Consider the following 12,021-nt stretch of genomic DNA (forward strand, 5'->3'; position numbering starts at 1 on the left):
GATTTTTATCCTTTATTCTATTTATGCGGTGTATGAAATTGATTTTCATACATTGAACCGGTATTGTGTTACTGAGTTAAGTCCAGTTTGGTTAGAGAGTACAGTCTTTGTTTTATGTTGCTGAATTTAGTTTGCTAATATTTCGTTGAGGATTTTTGCATCTGTAGTCACAAGGAATATCGTTCATAGTTTTCTTAGAATGTCTGTCTAGTTTTGGTATAAAGGTAATACTGACCTCATAGACTCAGTCTGGAAATGTTACCTTCTCTTCTGTTTTTTTGGAAGAGTTTCTGTTAATTCTTTAAATGTTTGGTAAATTCACCAGTAAAGCCATTTGGTTCTGGACTTTTCTTTGTAGAAGAGGTTTTATTGCTAATTTAGTCTCTGTTTATAAGTCTGTTTTGGTTTTCTATTATCTGAGTCAATTTTGATAACTTTGTGTCTTTATAGCAATTTGTTCATTTCGTATGTTGTTTATTCTATTACTTTATTTTATTTTATTTCTGCAAGATTAGTAATGCCATTCTCATTCCTGATTTTAGTAATTTGATTCTTCTCCCTTTTTTTCGTGGTCAGTCTAAAGATTTTCAATTTTGTTTATTTTTTCAAAGAAAAAGATGTGGTTTCCTTGATTTTTATTATTCTTCTATTCTTTCTTTCATTTATGTCTGCTTTTATTTTTATATTCTTTTCACTTGGTTTGAGTTTAGTTTCATCTCTTTATAATTCCTTATGGTAGAAGTTTGGGTTATTGATTTGAGATCTTTTTTAATGTAGGTGTTTACAACTATAGGTTTCATTTTAAGCTCTACTTTAGCTGTAGCCAATAACTTTTGGAATGTGTTTTTTTTCCCATTCATCTCAAGGTATTTTTCTCTATTTTCTTGCTGACTTCACCCAGTGATGATGTTTTGAAGTAAAGTATGTTACTTAATTTGGGTTACTGGATCCCAGAAAAGCTTTAAGAAATATTAGAAGGTGTTCCTTCTTCTGCACTATAAAATTATTTTAAAAATTAATGGCATGGATGGAAGTGTACAGAAAAGGTGGTATTTCAGTTTTCTGTCTAAATTAAAAGACTTTTTCAAAGCTCCTAAATATTGCTGTTTTAAGTACCATAGTAAGTATTTTGATAATTCTGTTTCTATATTCAACTGCAAAGCTGTTTGTTATTCCTGTTTGCCCTTCAACCTTGTAAGACTTCTTCCTTTTTTCTTTCTTTGTTTCTGTACTACCTGTTTAAAACGATAAGGTTTACCCTGTTCTGAGGAAGCTGGAGCTCTTAAGAGACTTAAGATATACAGTTGTTGTATCCAGTTGTTGGAATCAGGGGATTTACAGAAAGAAGTAGCATCTGAAATCATAGGATTGCTAATGCTGGAGGTGAGATGGAAAACAAAAACTTCTTTGGTTTTGGTTGGATTTGGAGTGGGGTTGGTAATTTATTGAGGGAGGGAAAATGTAAATGTCCCAAACCCACCGTAGTTTGTGCTTATAAGTAAGAACTACCGTTTTAAAACAACATAGCCGATGAAGGAGCCATAAACCACCTAGATGTTTATGTTACATTTCTGGTATCATGGACATGTGTCTCTTTCGAGAGCTGGAATATCTAAGAACATCAGGGAACTGATAGAAGATCCTGACCTTTTGAAATCCTTTACCAGAGCTGAATGATTCCCTGAATCACTTTTAGAACCAGTTTTGGGCTTCAGTGCCAGTTCTGTCAACTCAGCAAAAGACTGATTTTTGGAAAGAGGTATCAAACATCTAAATATTGCTGAATGTTTTTTTAATCCCATGAACTTTTAGGTTCACCGTTTTCCAGGACAGTTATTGGTTGAATTAGCCAATGAGTTTGTTAGTGCTATCAGTGAAGGCAAGCTAACAAATGGAAAATCTTTGGAGCTGTTGCCCATCATTCTCACTGCCCTTGGTACCAAAAAGGAAAATCTGACTTTTGGAAAAGGTAATTTTTCTTCTGGTTTTAGTGGCTTTTTCTCTCTTCACTTAATCGGGTTTATTCTTCAGTGTATTTTGCATTTCTAGGTGAACTAAGTGGGGAAGAATGTAAGAAGCAGTTGATTAACACCCTCTGTTCTGGCAGGTAAGTCCTTAATAATATGAAGAACTTTTCTCAGGACTACAAGTCACCAAAAAAAGGAATACCATTATTTTGAGAATTTATATCACTGAAGTTTTAGTCCTTTTTTTCGTTTATGATTTGCTGCTATAAAACCATTTAGTCTGTGATCAGTTTTTGAGAGAGGTTATTTGCTGTATTCTTTGTTCTAACATTATACACATAGTCTCTACTTACTTAACTGTCCATCTTAACGCAACAATTTAGCCCTATAGTATTATTTGGAGTCCCAGGGTCTTCAAAGCTAGAAAGTCACCTTGGCACTATCTTTTATTTTGGGGCAGGGGGGATATTTTTATATATATATATTTTTTGAATGTATTTTTAATGATATTTTTATCATTAAACCTGGTATTTGTATCTTTAAACCTGAAATACGAGTGTCTACGCTAAGGAAAAACTGCATTGTATAAGAAAGTCTTCATACATGAACATTTCAGTACAGAAATTTGTGACTAACTTAAGGATACAATAATAGAAATGTGTAAGTTGTGGTATGTAAGCTATAAAAGAGCCACTCCATGCAATTTATACCCATTAAAAATGAAATATATAAAGACATATAGCGAAGATGAAAGATCTTTGTGTATATATGTATATATATAGTAAATCCTTAATACATATTTATATATACTTTTATATATATATATAGTCTGAAATGAATAGAATACTAAGTTACATAATACTGTGATTATACTTCAGTATATTGAAAGGAACTAGATTATCCAAACCAGAGATAACTGCTTTCATGGTTCATAAGGTCTCTTACAGAAATAATTTTAAGCATGTATCAGCTCATGTATGTTTATCCATTTATTAGTTCTTAATTACACAAAAGTTTATTCATTCCACATTGTAATGTACCTTTTATTTTTCATTTAACACATATGTTCATGTCAGCATATCCTGCTTTACATCATTCTTTTTAATAGTTCCATAGTATTCTGATATTTAGCTAATCTCTTAATTGTTATTTAGTTTTTGCCAATAAATAATATTGGCTATTTGGGTTTTTGCTATTATAAAAGATGTTGCAGTTAACATTCTTTTATGTCTGGGTGACCTTTTATAAGCATGTACATGGGATATATTCCTAATAGTAAGCTGGGTGGCTCTTTGGTTATGTGCATGTTTAAAGTCGATAAGTAGTATTGCCAACTTGTCTTCCCAGAAGGATTATATCAGTGTATGTTCCACAAAATAGTATGTGAAGTGTTTGTTTACCAAAATCTCACCAGCGTTGAATGTCATCAAGCTTTGATTGTGCCAGTCCGGTAGGTTAAAAGCTGTTATTTCATTGTTTTAAATGTCATTTATTTGATGTTATTTCCCAGTGGCAGCAAATCAAACTTGAAATGGCCCTAATTCTTTTCTTCCTTGCTAATTTTACAAAGTAACATGTAAATAAGTTAAAACAACATAAACTTTTCATTTTCATTTTTAATCAGATGGGACCATCAGTATGTAATCCGACTCACCTCGATGTTCAAGTAAGTATCATCATTCCCTTCTTTTTTAATCCTGCTGTGAGAACTTACCTGCTAGAAATTGAAATGTAGTAAGCTCAAATACCACTCTTCCTAAGAGTATTTGATACCTCTGTTTTCTATTACAAGATTTCCCCCCACCCTTTTTTGCTTTAATTTCTTATTTAAAGTATAACTTTATGTTTTTTTCCAAGATAACTTTGCTGAGGTAAGGTTATTGGTTTCCTTTAAGGTTCTCCATTAGAGAAAAATCAAAAGAGGCAATTAACAGTATTCTGATATCTCCCAAATTAGTTTGTAACCTTTAGAATCTTTGATCCACAGGGCTGTCCCTCTGACTGCAGAAGAAGTGGAATTCGTGGTGGAAAAAGTGTTTAAGGTGTTCTCCAAATTGAATCTTCAAGAAATACCACCCTTGGTCTATCAGCTTCTGGTTCTCTCCTCAAAGGTATAAATAAAATATTTTTTTAAACTCTGGTATAATGACCAATTAGTACCATTCAGCTTATTCATACTGTTTATTTTATGTACTAGGACATAGAAACTTTCATTTCACGTATGACAATTTGGTCTACTAAAAATGTCATGGTCCTCAGCCAGAGTGAATGTGTATTATCTCTGGTCTCGTGTGTGTGGTAGGAAGAGGGGTGAAGAGCTCTGAAAGGGTGGATTGTAGGCCCCTGAGAGTCTGATATTAAGATGTATTTCAAACTCAATTTCAAAAAGTTTTTATGAAAGTGTTCTCTAAATTCTTAGTGTGAGTCTAGCTTATAATTTATTTAAATTCATACTCGAAAATTCTTCAAGCTGAAAAGTACTTTAACTTGCCCTTATTTATTTTGTTTTATTCTTTTTCAGGGAAGCCGAAAGAGGGTCTTGGGAGGAATCATAGCTTTCTTCAACAAGCTAGATCAGCAACACAATGAGGAAAAAAGTGATGATGAGTGAGTCAAAGAGTATAGAAATAAAATCATTTTTCCAAATTCATCATCTCATTATCTAACTCTTCAGTCCCTACCTTCCCCTCAGTATAGAATTTTGCTAGTCCCCTTAGTTGATCAGTAAAAAGTTTAAAAAATAGTGTAGTCTCCTCAACTCTTTTATTTTAATCTTTCCTGGAAAACAGCATTAATGACTGTAGTTACAGACTTCAAAGGCATTAAGTGTTTATTCTGTGCCAGAAGCTGTTGGACCTGGGACAGTGATGAACTAGTCAAAGTTCCTACTCTCATGGAGAAATTTTAATGAGAAGAGAAAAAAAAAGAAATGGCAAGAAAAGTATTAGAGTGGAAAGGGCTATGCATACGTTTCAAGCGGATGATGTGACGGTGACAGCGTAGCTACGTTAGGTTGGGTGGTCAGGGAGACCTCTGAGAAGGTGCTGTGTTACCGGAAGCCTGGAGGATAAGAGCCGTAGTATATAGCTCAAGGAAAAGAACTTTCTCAGTGGAACAGTTAGTCCAAAGGCAGGACACAGCACGGAATGGCTGGAAAAGAGTTTCTGAAGCAAATATTTGTAGAATGCTTGCTGTGTGCCAAGTACTGTTCTTAGCACTTTAAACTGCACAGCAACTTCATTTTCTCTCTATTTTATGCATGGAGAAACCAAGGCACAGAGAGAGAAGGGGTTTCCTGGGGTTATATAGCCATAAATTGATGGAGCTGCGATTTGAATGCAAGCAATTTGTCTGCAACATTTGTGCTTTTAATCCTATCTCAGTCTACTAACCTGGAATAACTTTTAAGTTATTTTACTTGAGCAGTTGATGAGAAGTTGTTCTTGTGTATTGAGTTAGGAAAGACTGACAGAACAAGCAGATTTAGAGGAGAATAAGCTCAGTTTTTACCATATAAGTTTGAGATATGTATTAGTATTTTATATGAAGGTGCTGAGCAGACAGTCTGGAGTTTCAGGGAGAGGTTGGGACCAGAGATACAGATTGGAAGGAACTGAAGCCTGCAGGCTCTTTAGGGTCCCTGGGGAAGTTGTGAAAAGAGAAAAGGAACTCAAGATTGAACTTTCAGAGGCATTCTACCACTTGAAGGATGAGCCAGCACAAATAATTTGAGGCCAGTGACAGTGCCCCAGGAACTAAGAGAAGAACATGTTTCCAGAAAGAAGGGGGCCAACTGTGTCATATCTACTGAGGCTTTAATTAGGATGAGACTTGATTATTGGTTTTGACAATGTAGAGGTCATTTGTAGCCCTTGCAAGGATAATCAAATAGCATTGGAAGGGAGGTTAGGGAGGGCATGGAAGCCTAATTGAGTTGGATTTAACTGGGGAGAGGTAAACAAGTGGAAATAATGACCATAGACAGTTCATTCAAGAAGTTTCATGAGAAGGAGCAGAGAATAAGACAGTAGATTTTGTACTTTCTGCATGCCTCCAGTGATCCTGTTAGTTCAGCCTGAGTTTTTCTATTCGTTCATATGAGCAAATGCACCGTTGTCTCTTGGTCAAGCTATAGCTCAAACCTTTCTGTTGAATCTTTTAGGTACTTGGATCTTGTTACTGTACCATTGGATGAACTTCGTCACGTGGAAGGCACCATTATTCTACACATTGTGTTTGCCATCAAGTTGGATTTTGAGCTAGGCAGAGAACTCCTGAAACACTTAAAGGTAGTAATCAGACTCTTAAGGTGATCCAGGATCTCTTTATGAAACAAGGAAGTTTGAACTCAAGCCTCTTTTTATGCCGTTTAATGACTGGAAACCAATACATAGAAATACTGTAGAATGACCCTGGGTCTAGAGGGTCTCTTTTTTAACTTTGAAAGTGGAAGATACATGATACCACTACATTTTTAAGCAAGTCCCTTTTTAAAACCAAACCTTAAGTGTTCTAGTGTTTTTGTTTGTTTTTTTAAAGATGAAGACTGTTCTGTAGGAAACTCAAAATTTAGCCTTAGCTCCATTATTATATGAACTTCACTCTTGACCTGTTTCCTTATCTGCAAATTGGGGAAATTGTCTCCTCCTCATAGTAAATCATGGAGTTTTGTGGAGCTAAGTCATTTTTAAATTTTTGTGAAGTAGTAAGGTAAAAATTAGAAATGTTTTGAACTCTATTGTGCTACATTTACCTTATCTCACCTCTCTCAAGTATATTTTTTCTGAACCATTTAAAGGAAGAAATAGTGACACTTCAGTGCCTGAATATCTCCCCATGTGTCTCGTAAGATAAGGATTAATACCTTTTTATTGAATTTTTTAAGAATCCTGCCCAGTTTTCTTGTGTCTCACATTGTCAGGTTTGTCTCATTGTCTCCCCATGATTAGATTCAAGTTAAACATTTTTGGTGAGAATATGTCACAAGTGCTGTTGTGTTTTTTCTCTTGTTGGAGTCAGCAAACTCTCTCTGAAGGACCAGATACACTATTTCAGGCTTTGCGGGTCACATGGCCTCTGTCACCGCTGCACCACTCTTGTAGCAAGAAGGCCGCCGGAGACCACACATGAATGCTTGAGTGTGGCTGTGGGCCAGTGAAACTATATGGGCACTGAGTTTTAATTTTGTTTAATTTTCATGTGTTATGGAATACTATTACTCCTTTGACTTTTTTCCCCTCAACAATTAAAAACGTGAAAAGCAGTCTTAGCTCATGGGCTGTACAAAAATAGGTGGTGAGCTAGATTTGTCCCAGAGGCTTTATTTTGCCATCACTATTCTATTACATCACGTCAAAAGGCTTATAGTATCAGGCAATCTTAGCGAAATCGTTTTATTAAGACAAGGACCAGCAGTTTTCTTCACTTGCAAAGATAAATGTTTCCCTTTGTAATTAGAAATTAATCCATGGGCTCATAATTTGAGACGTGAAAATCCTTTCCTTAGCAACCTTTCACACAGTGGATTTTGTTTTCCCATCTATTAATGATTCTTGTCCTAAATCAGTAATTATACTGGGAGTTGCAAATGGTAGAATTAAAATCAGAAGTTTTTATTGGTCATTCCTTCTAGTTGGTTTTCTGTGAAAAGAGCCCCACACCTCCCTCTATTTTTTTGAATATTGTTATGCAACCATGAACCTTTTAAAATTCCATGTACTCATAAACAGTACCCAGAATGATCCATATTTGGCCATTTGGATCCCTGAGGTTTGGCTTATGTGTCCTTCTGACATGGCCCTGTTAGTCTTGAGCACTTTCATGGCATAAGCTATCCAAAACACACCTGTACTTTCTTTATCGCATCTGATTTCTCCAAGGAGCCTCAGGTCCCTTTTGTAGGAGAAGATATTTAAAGACCAAACGTGAAAAGTAGCCTTTAAAGCTCCTTTATCTTCTCTGTGTCTATTTACTCTTTTTTTATTTAGGTTTCTAGTAACTGTTCTTTTCAAAGAACCAGCTTTGTATTTGTTTACTGCTTTATTTTTGTTTGTTGGTTTTCTGTTTTATTCATCTTTGATTTATTTTTTCTTTTGTTGTCTACCATTTCTTTTAGGGCTCAAAAACCTACTTTTTAACTTCATTGAGTTATAATTTATGTAATGTAGAATACACTCATTTTAAAGTATAATTCAGTGATTTTTCATAAGTTTACCCAGTTGTGCAACAATCATCATCGTAATTCAATTGTGGAACATTTTCATCACCTTGTAAGATCCTTCATGCCTGTTTCTATAGATTTACCTTTCCCAGACATTTCATATAAATGAAATCATTTAATATATAATCTTTTGTGTATAGCTTCTTTCATTGAGGATAATTTTTCAAGGTTTTTATCCATGTTGTAGCATTTATCAGTATTTCATTCTCTTTTGTTGTTGAATAGTCTTCCACTGTGTGTGTGTGTGTGTCCATTGATCAGCTGTCCACCAGTTGATGGGCGTTGCAGTTGTGTTTACTTTTTGGCTATTATGAATAATGCTGCTGTGAATATCCAAATGCATGTCTTTGTGTAGGGACATATGTTTTTCACTTCTCTTGATGGATACCTACCAGTAGAATTTCTGGGTTTTGTAATACATTTATGTTTATATTTTAAAGAAACTACCAAACTGTCCTCCAAAGTGGCTACAACATTTTACATAGCCACCAGCACTGTATGAGGACTCCTTTTTTTCCCACATCCTGGCCAATATTTGTTACTGTTTTTTTATACCTGTTCTAATAGCTATAAAACAGCTTATTGGCCATTCTAATATCTTTGGTATTGCAGAGTCAGACATGACTTAGCAGCTGAACAGCAACAACGATCTTTGATGAAATGTCTACTCAAATCTTTTCCCCATTTTTTGATCGCATGGCTTAGATAGTTTTAAGATTTCTTTGCATATTATGGGTACAAGTCCTTTATCGTGTATGTAATTAGCAAATATTTTTTTCAGTCCTTGGCTTGTTTCTTAATGGTGTTTCTTTTGAAGCACCAGAGTTTTTATTTTTAATGAGGCCCAGTTTATCAGTTTTTTACTTACATAAATTATATTTTTGGCATTGTATCTGAGAAATCTTTAATCCAAAGTCTTGAAGATTTTCTGCTGTGTTTCCTTTTAAAAGTTTTTATAGGCTTTTTTTTTTGGTCATACTGTGTTATGTGGAATCTTAGTTCCCCAACCAGGAATTGAAACTGCACTCCCTGAGTTGGAAACAAAGAGTTAACTGCTGGACTGCCAGGGACGTCCTGAAAGTTTTGTAGTTTTAGCTCTTAGGTTTAGGTTTCTGATCCACTTAAGGACCTGTTTTTAAGTAGGATATGTTGTATTTTTCAGATGTAAGTTATGACTTCTTTTCGGTTTATCTGTTCTAGGCAGCACAACAAGGAGATTTCAGCAGTATTTGTCCTTTCAGCATCGCCCTCTTGCTCTCTGTAACAAGAATCCAAAGATTTGAGGAACAGGTATTTATGAGTGACTTTTGATTTCCTTCTGTAGTTGATAAGGAGTATAGTAGCCTGTTTATCCTTGCCTAAACAATTTCACTTGCATCCTGCCAGCAGCAAATTCCCCTGTAAGAATGTAGGCCCACACTCTCCTCTGGGAGCTGCTTGAAGATTTCTTCAGATACTTGATTTATACTTCCGTTTCTGACTATGTGGCAAGCCAGGGCCTAAGATGGGAATAGCAGTGGGAACATCACACAGTCCAGGTAGCAAGAATGGCAAGTTTAGCTGGGTATTCATAGCAGTCATATTATGTTGTAGCTTTCTAAGAAATATTCCTTGACCAAGTTGAAATTATTGAGAATAGGTTATTTGCAAGAATGAAAATATAAAATCCTTTACCCTTTTTTCTCATATGTGTTTCCCTGAGTGTGGGTAATACTGATTTTTAGCCGTTTTTCTATCAAGTCAGGCATGTCTTCAGCTCCTTGAAGTTCTCACTGAAAGTTATAATTTTTGCATCATGCTCATCTAGTGAAACAGTTGTAGGGATATGAGTGTGTGGCAGCAAGTAGGAACAGTTACAGGGTTAAGATTCTTTAGTATGGGCTATACATTTTTTGCTTCATTTTCCTATTTCTTTCTTTATGTTAGGTGTTTGACTTTTTAAAGTCTTCAGTTATAAAAAGCTTTAAGGATCTTCAGCTTCTCCAAGGCTCAAAATATATTCAGAATCTATTTCCTCATGGATATTGTATTTCAACCATGATCTTGGAAGTGGTAAATAATAGGTAAGTTTATGAACCATAAGGTTTGTAAGCTATTTAGTGCTAGAAAATGCAGTGTGGTACCATACTTATGGCCCATCAGAGAAAACTGTTGACTGTAGCTGTTGACTTCACATATCAAGGTTTAAATCCCTTAAAATTGATCAAGCAGACTTCCCTGTATCAACAGATTCTTAAATCCCAAGGCCTAACTTCTTGGCCACCTTGTTAGCAAGAATACGAAACTAAAGTAGGTACCCTTGCTCCTTTCATGCTGTTACTACTCGGTTGGTCTAAGTCTTCATTGGGTTTTTAGGTAAATAAAAAACATTTTTGTTTACTGTAACTGTTGGAGTTTGGGGCTGATGGATGGAATTGAATTAGTAGTTTTAGACAACTGATTAGCAGTTTTAGGCAAATCTATCTTTAACCAAATAGAAAAAAAAAAACTGGTTACCATCCTGGTTGTTATTTTCATGGTTAATGTTGTATTTCAGAATATACATCAGCTGTTATAACAGTCTTTACTGAGTCATGCTTTTTTTGTGGTTTTGGTTTGCTGAATTTAGCTCTGTTGACAATTTCTGTGCTTACCTGCAGATAATTTGAAGGTGCAAAACATTAATGTACTAGGAAAAAAATCACCTATGAACCAATACAACTTCTAGATTATACTTACTCCCGTCTGTACCAGTCACATGTGAACTCTTTCACGTTACAGTTAAGACATTTTGTAGCAAAACGGATTGTAACTGCCTCTTCTCTCCAAAATGAGAACTTTAGTGCATAGCACAATTTCTCCACTTCCTTCTTGTTCAACATTATTACTAACAAGCAATACTTACTTAGACTTCATTATTTTACTGGTTTCTTTGTTTACGTTTATCTTTTGAATCTTATACTTTGGCCCATCTGATTTCTGCTTGGTGTTTGGTATGCCCTTCCGCTATAAGGATTCATGTATTTCCTCTTGAAATGTTTTCTTCTTTTATTTTTTTTGAGTACTCTCTCCTTTTTCTCTTGGAATGTCTTGCTGTGTATACTATGTCTCAATTTTTCTTTCATACTTTCTGTATTTTTGTCTTTTTATGTCAAGTTCTACAAAAATTCCTGGGACTTCGCTCGTGGTCCAGTGGCTAAGACTCCATGCTCCCAATGCAGGAGCCCTGGGTTTGATTCCTAATCAGAGAACTAGATCCCGCATGCCACAGCTAACACCTGACACAGCCAAAATAAAATAAAAACTCCTTAGTTCACTTTTTAGTTACTTCTTCAGTTCTGCGCATTTTATTCTTAGGCCATCTGTTGAGGTTTTCACTCTATCCATCATGTTTTTTATTTCCAAAATTTCTACCTGGTTGTTTTTTCATAACAGTTTATTTTTTTGTTTCCTGCAATAATATTCTCTTTTTTCTGAGAATATTCATTAGACTTTTAAAATCTTCTATTTGTTCCATTAATCTTTTCCTGTAGGGTTGGTTCTCTTTGTTGAGTTTGATGTTTCTCTTTCCTGGTGGTATTATTTTCTTGTATTTGGTGATTGCTTATTTCGTTATTATTGTACTTGATGTTCCCCATTAGTTTGTCTGAGAGTGCTGTATTTATTTAACACACTCTACCTCAGTGATTTGAGGATAGCAGGAGGATGTACCAGGGGCTAATCTTCTAGGTATGGTGTCTCCCTAATCCTCCAGCATGTTGTCATCCTCTCAGAGTGCTGCTCTGCCTCTCAGGCCTCAGATGCAGTGAGGTTTTGGAGAAGAAGGTGGAGAAGGCTGCTGTGTACTGAACTTCA

At 35.3% G+C, this 12,021-nt stretch overlaps 1 protein-coding gene across 5 annotated transcripts in view; it reads left to right on the plus strand.

Annotated features, from left to right (window-relative positions):
* The window catches only part of FANCI (FA complementation group I), a 63,151-nt gene that overhangs the window by 11,507 nt on the left and 39,623 nt on the right, over positions 1-12,021 (plus strand). For all 5 annotated transcript variants that reach the window (XM_060401634.1, XM_004017745.6, XM_060401635.1 and 2 more), the window contains exons 4-12: positions 1,253-1,383; positions 1,813-1,969; positions 2,050-2,107; positions 3,592-3,633; positions 3,955-4,078; positions 4,489-4,574; positions 6,130-6,256; positions 9,388-9,477; positions 10,114-10,250. In XM_060401634.1, coding sequence (XP_060257617.1) covers positions 1,253-1,383; positions 1,813-1,969; positions 2,050-2,107; positions 3,592-3,633; positions 3,955-4,078; positions 4,489-4,574; positions 6,130-6,256; positions 9,388-9,477; positions 10,114-10,250 — 952 coding nt within the window. The remainder of the gene's footprint in view (positions 1-1,252; positions 1,384-1,812; positions 1,970-2,049; positions 2,108-3,591; positions 3,634-3,954; positions 4,079-4,488; positions 4,575-6,129; positions 6,257-9,387; positions 9,478-10,113; positions 10,251-12,021) is intronic.

This window comes from Ovis aries, chromosome 18 (genome assembly GCF_016772045.2).
Source record: "Ovis aries strain OAR_USU_Benz2616 breed Rambouillet chromosome 18, ARS-UI_Ramb_v3.0, whole genome shotgun sequence".
Taxonomy (NCBI): domain Eukaryota; kingdom Metazoa; phylum Chordata; class Mammalia; order Artiodactyla; family Bovidae; genus Ovis; species Ovis aries.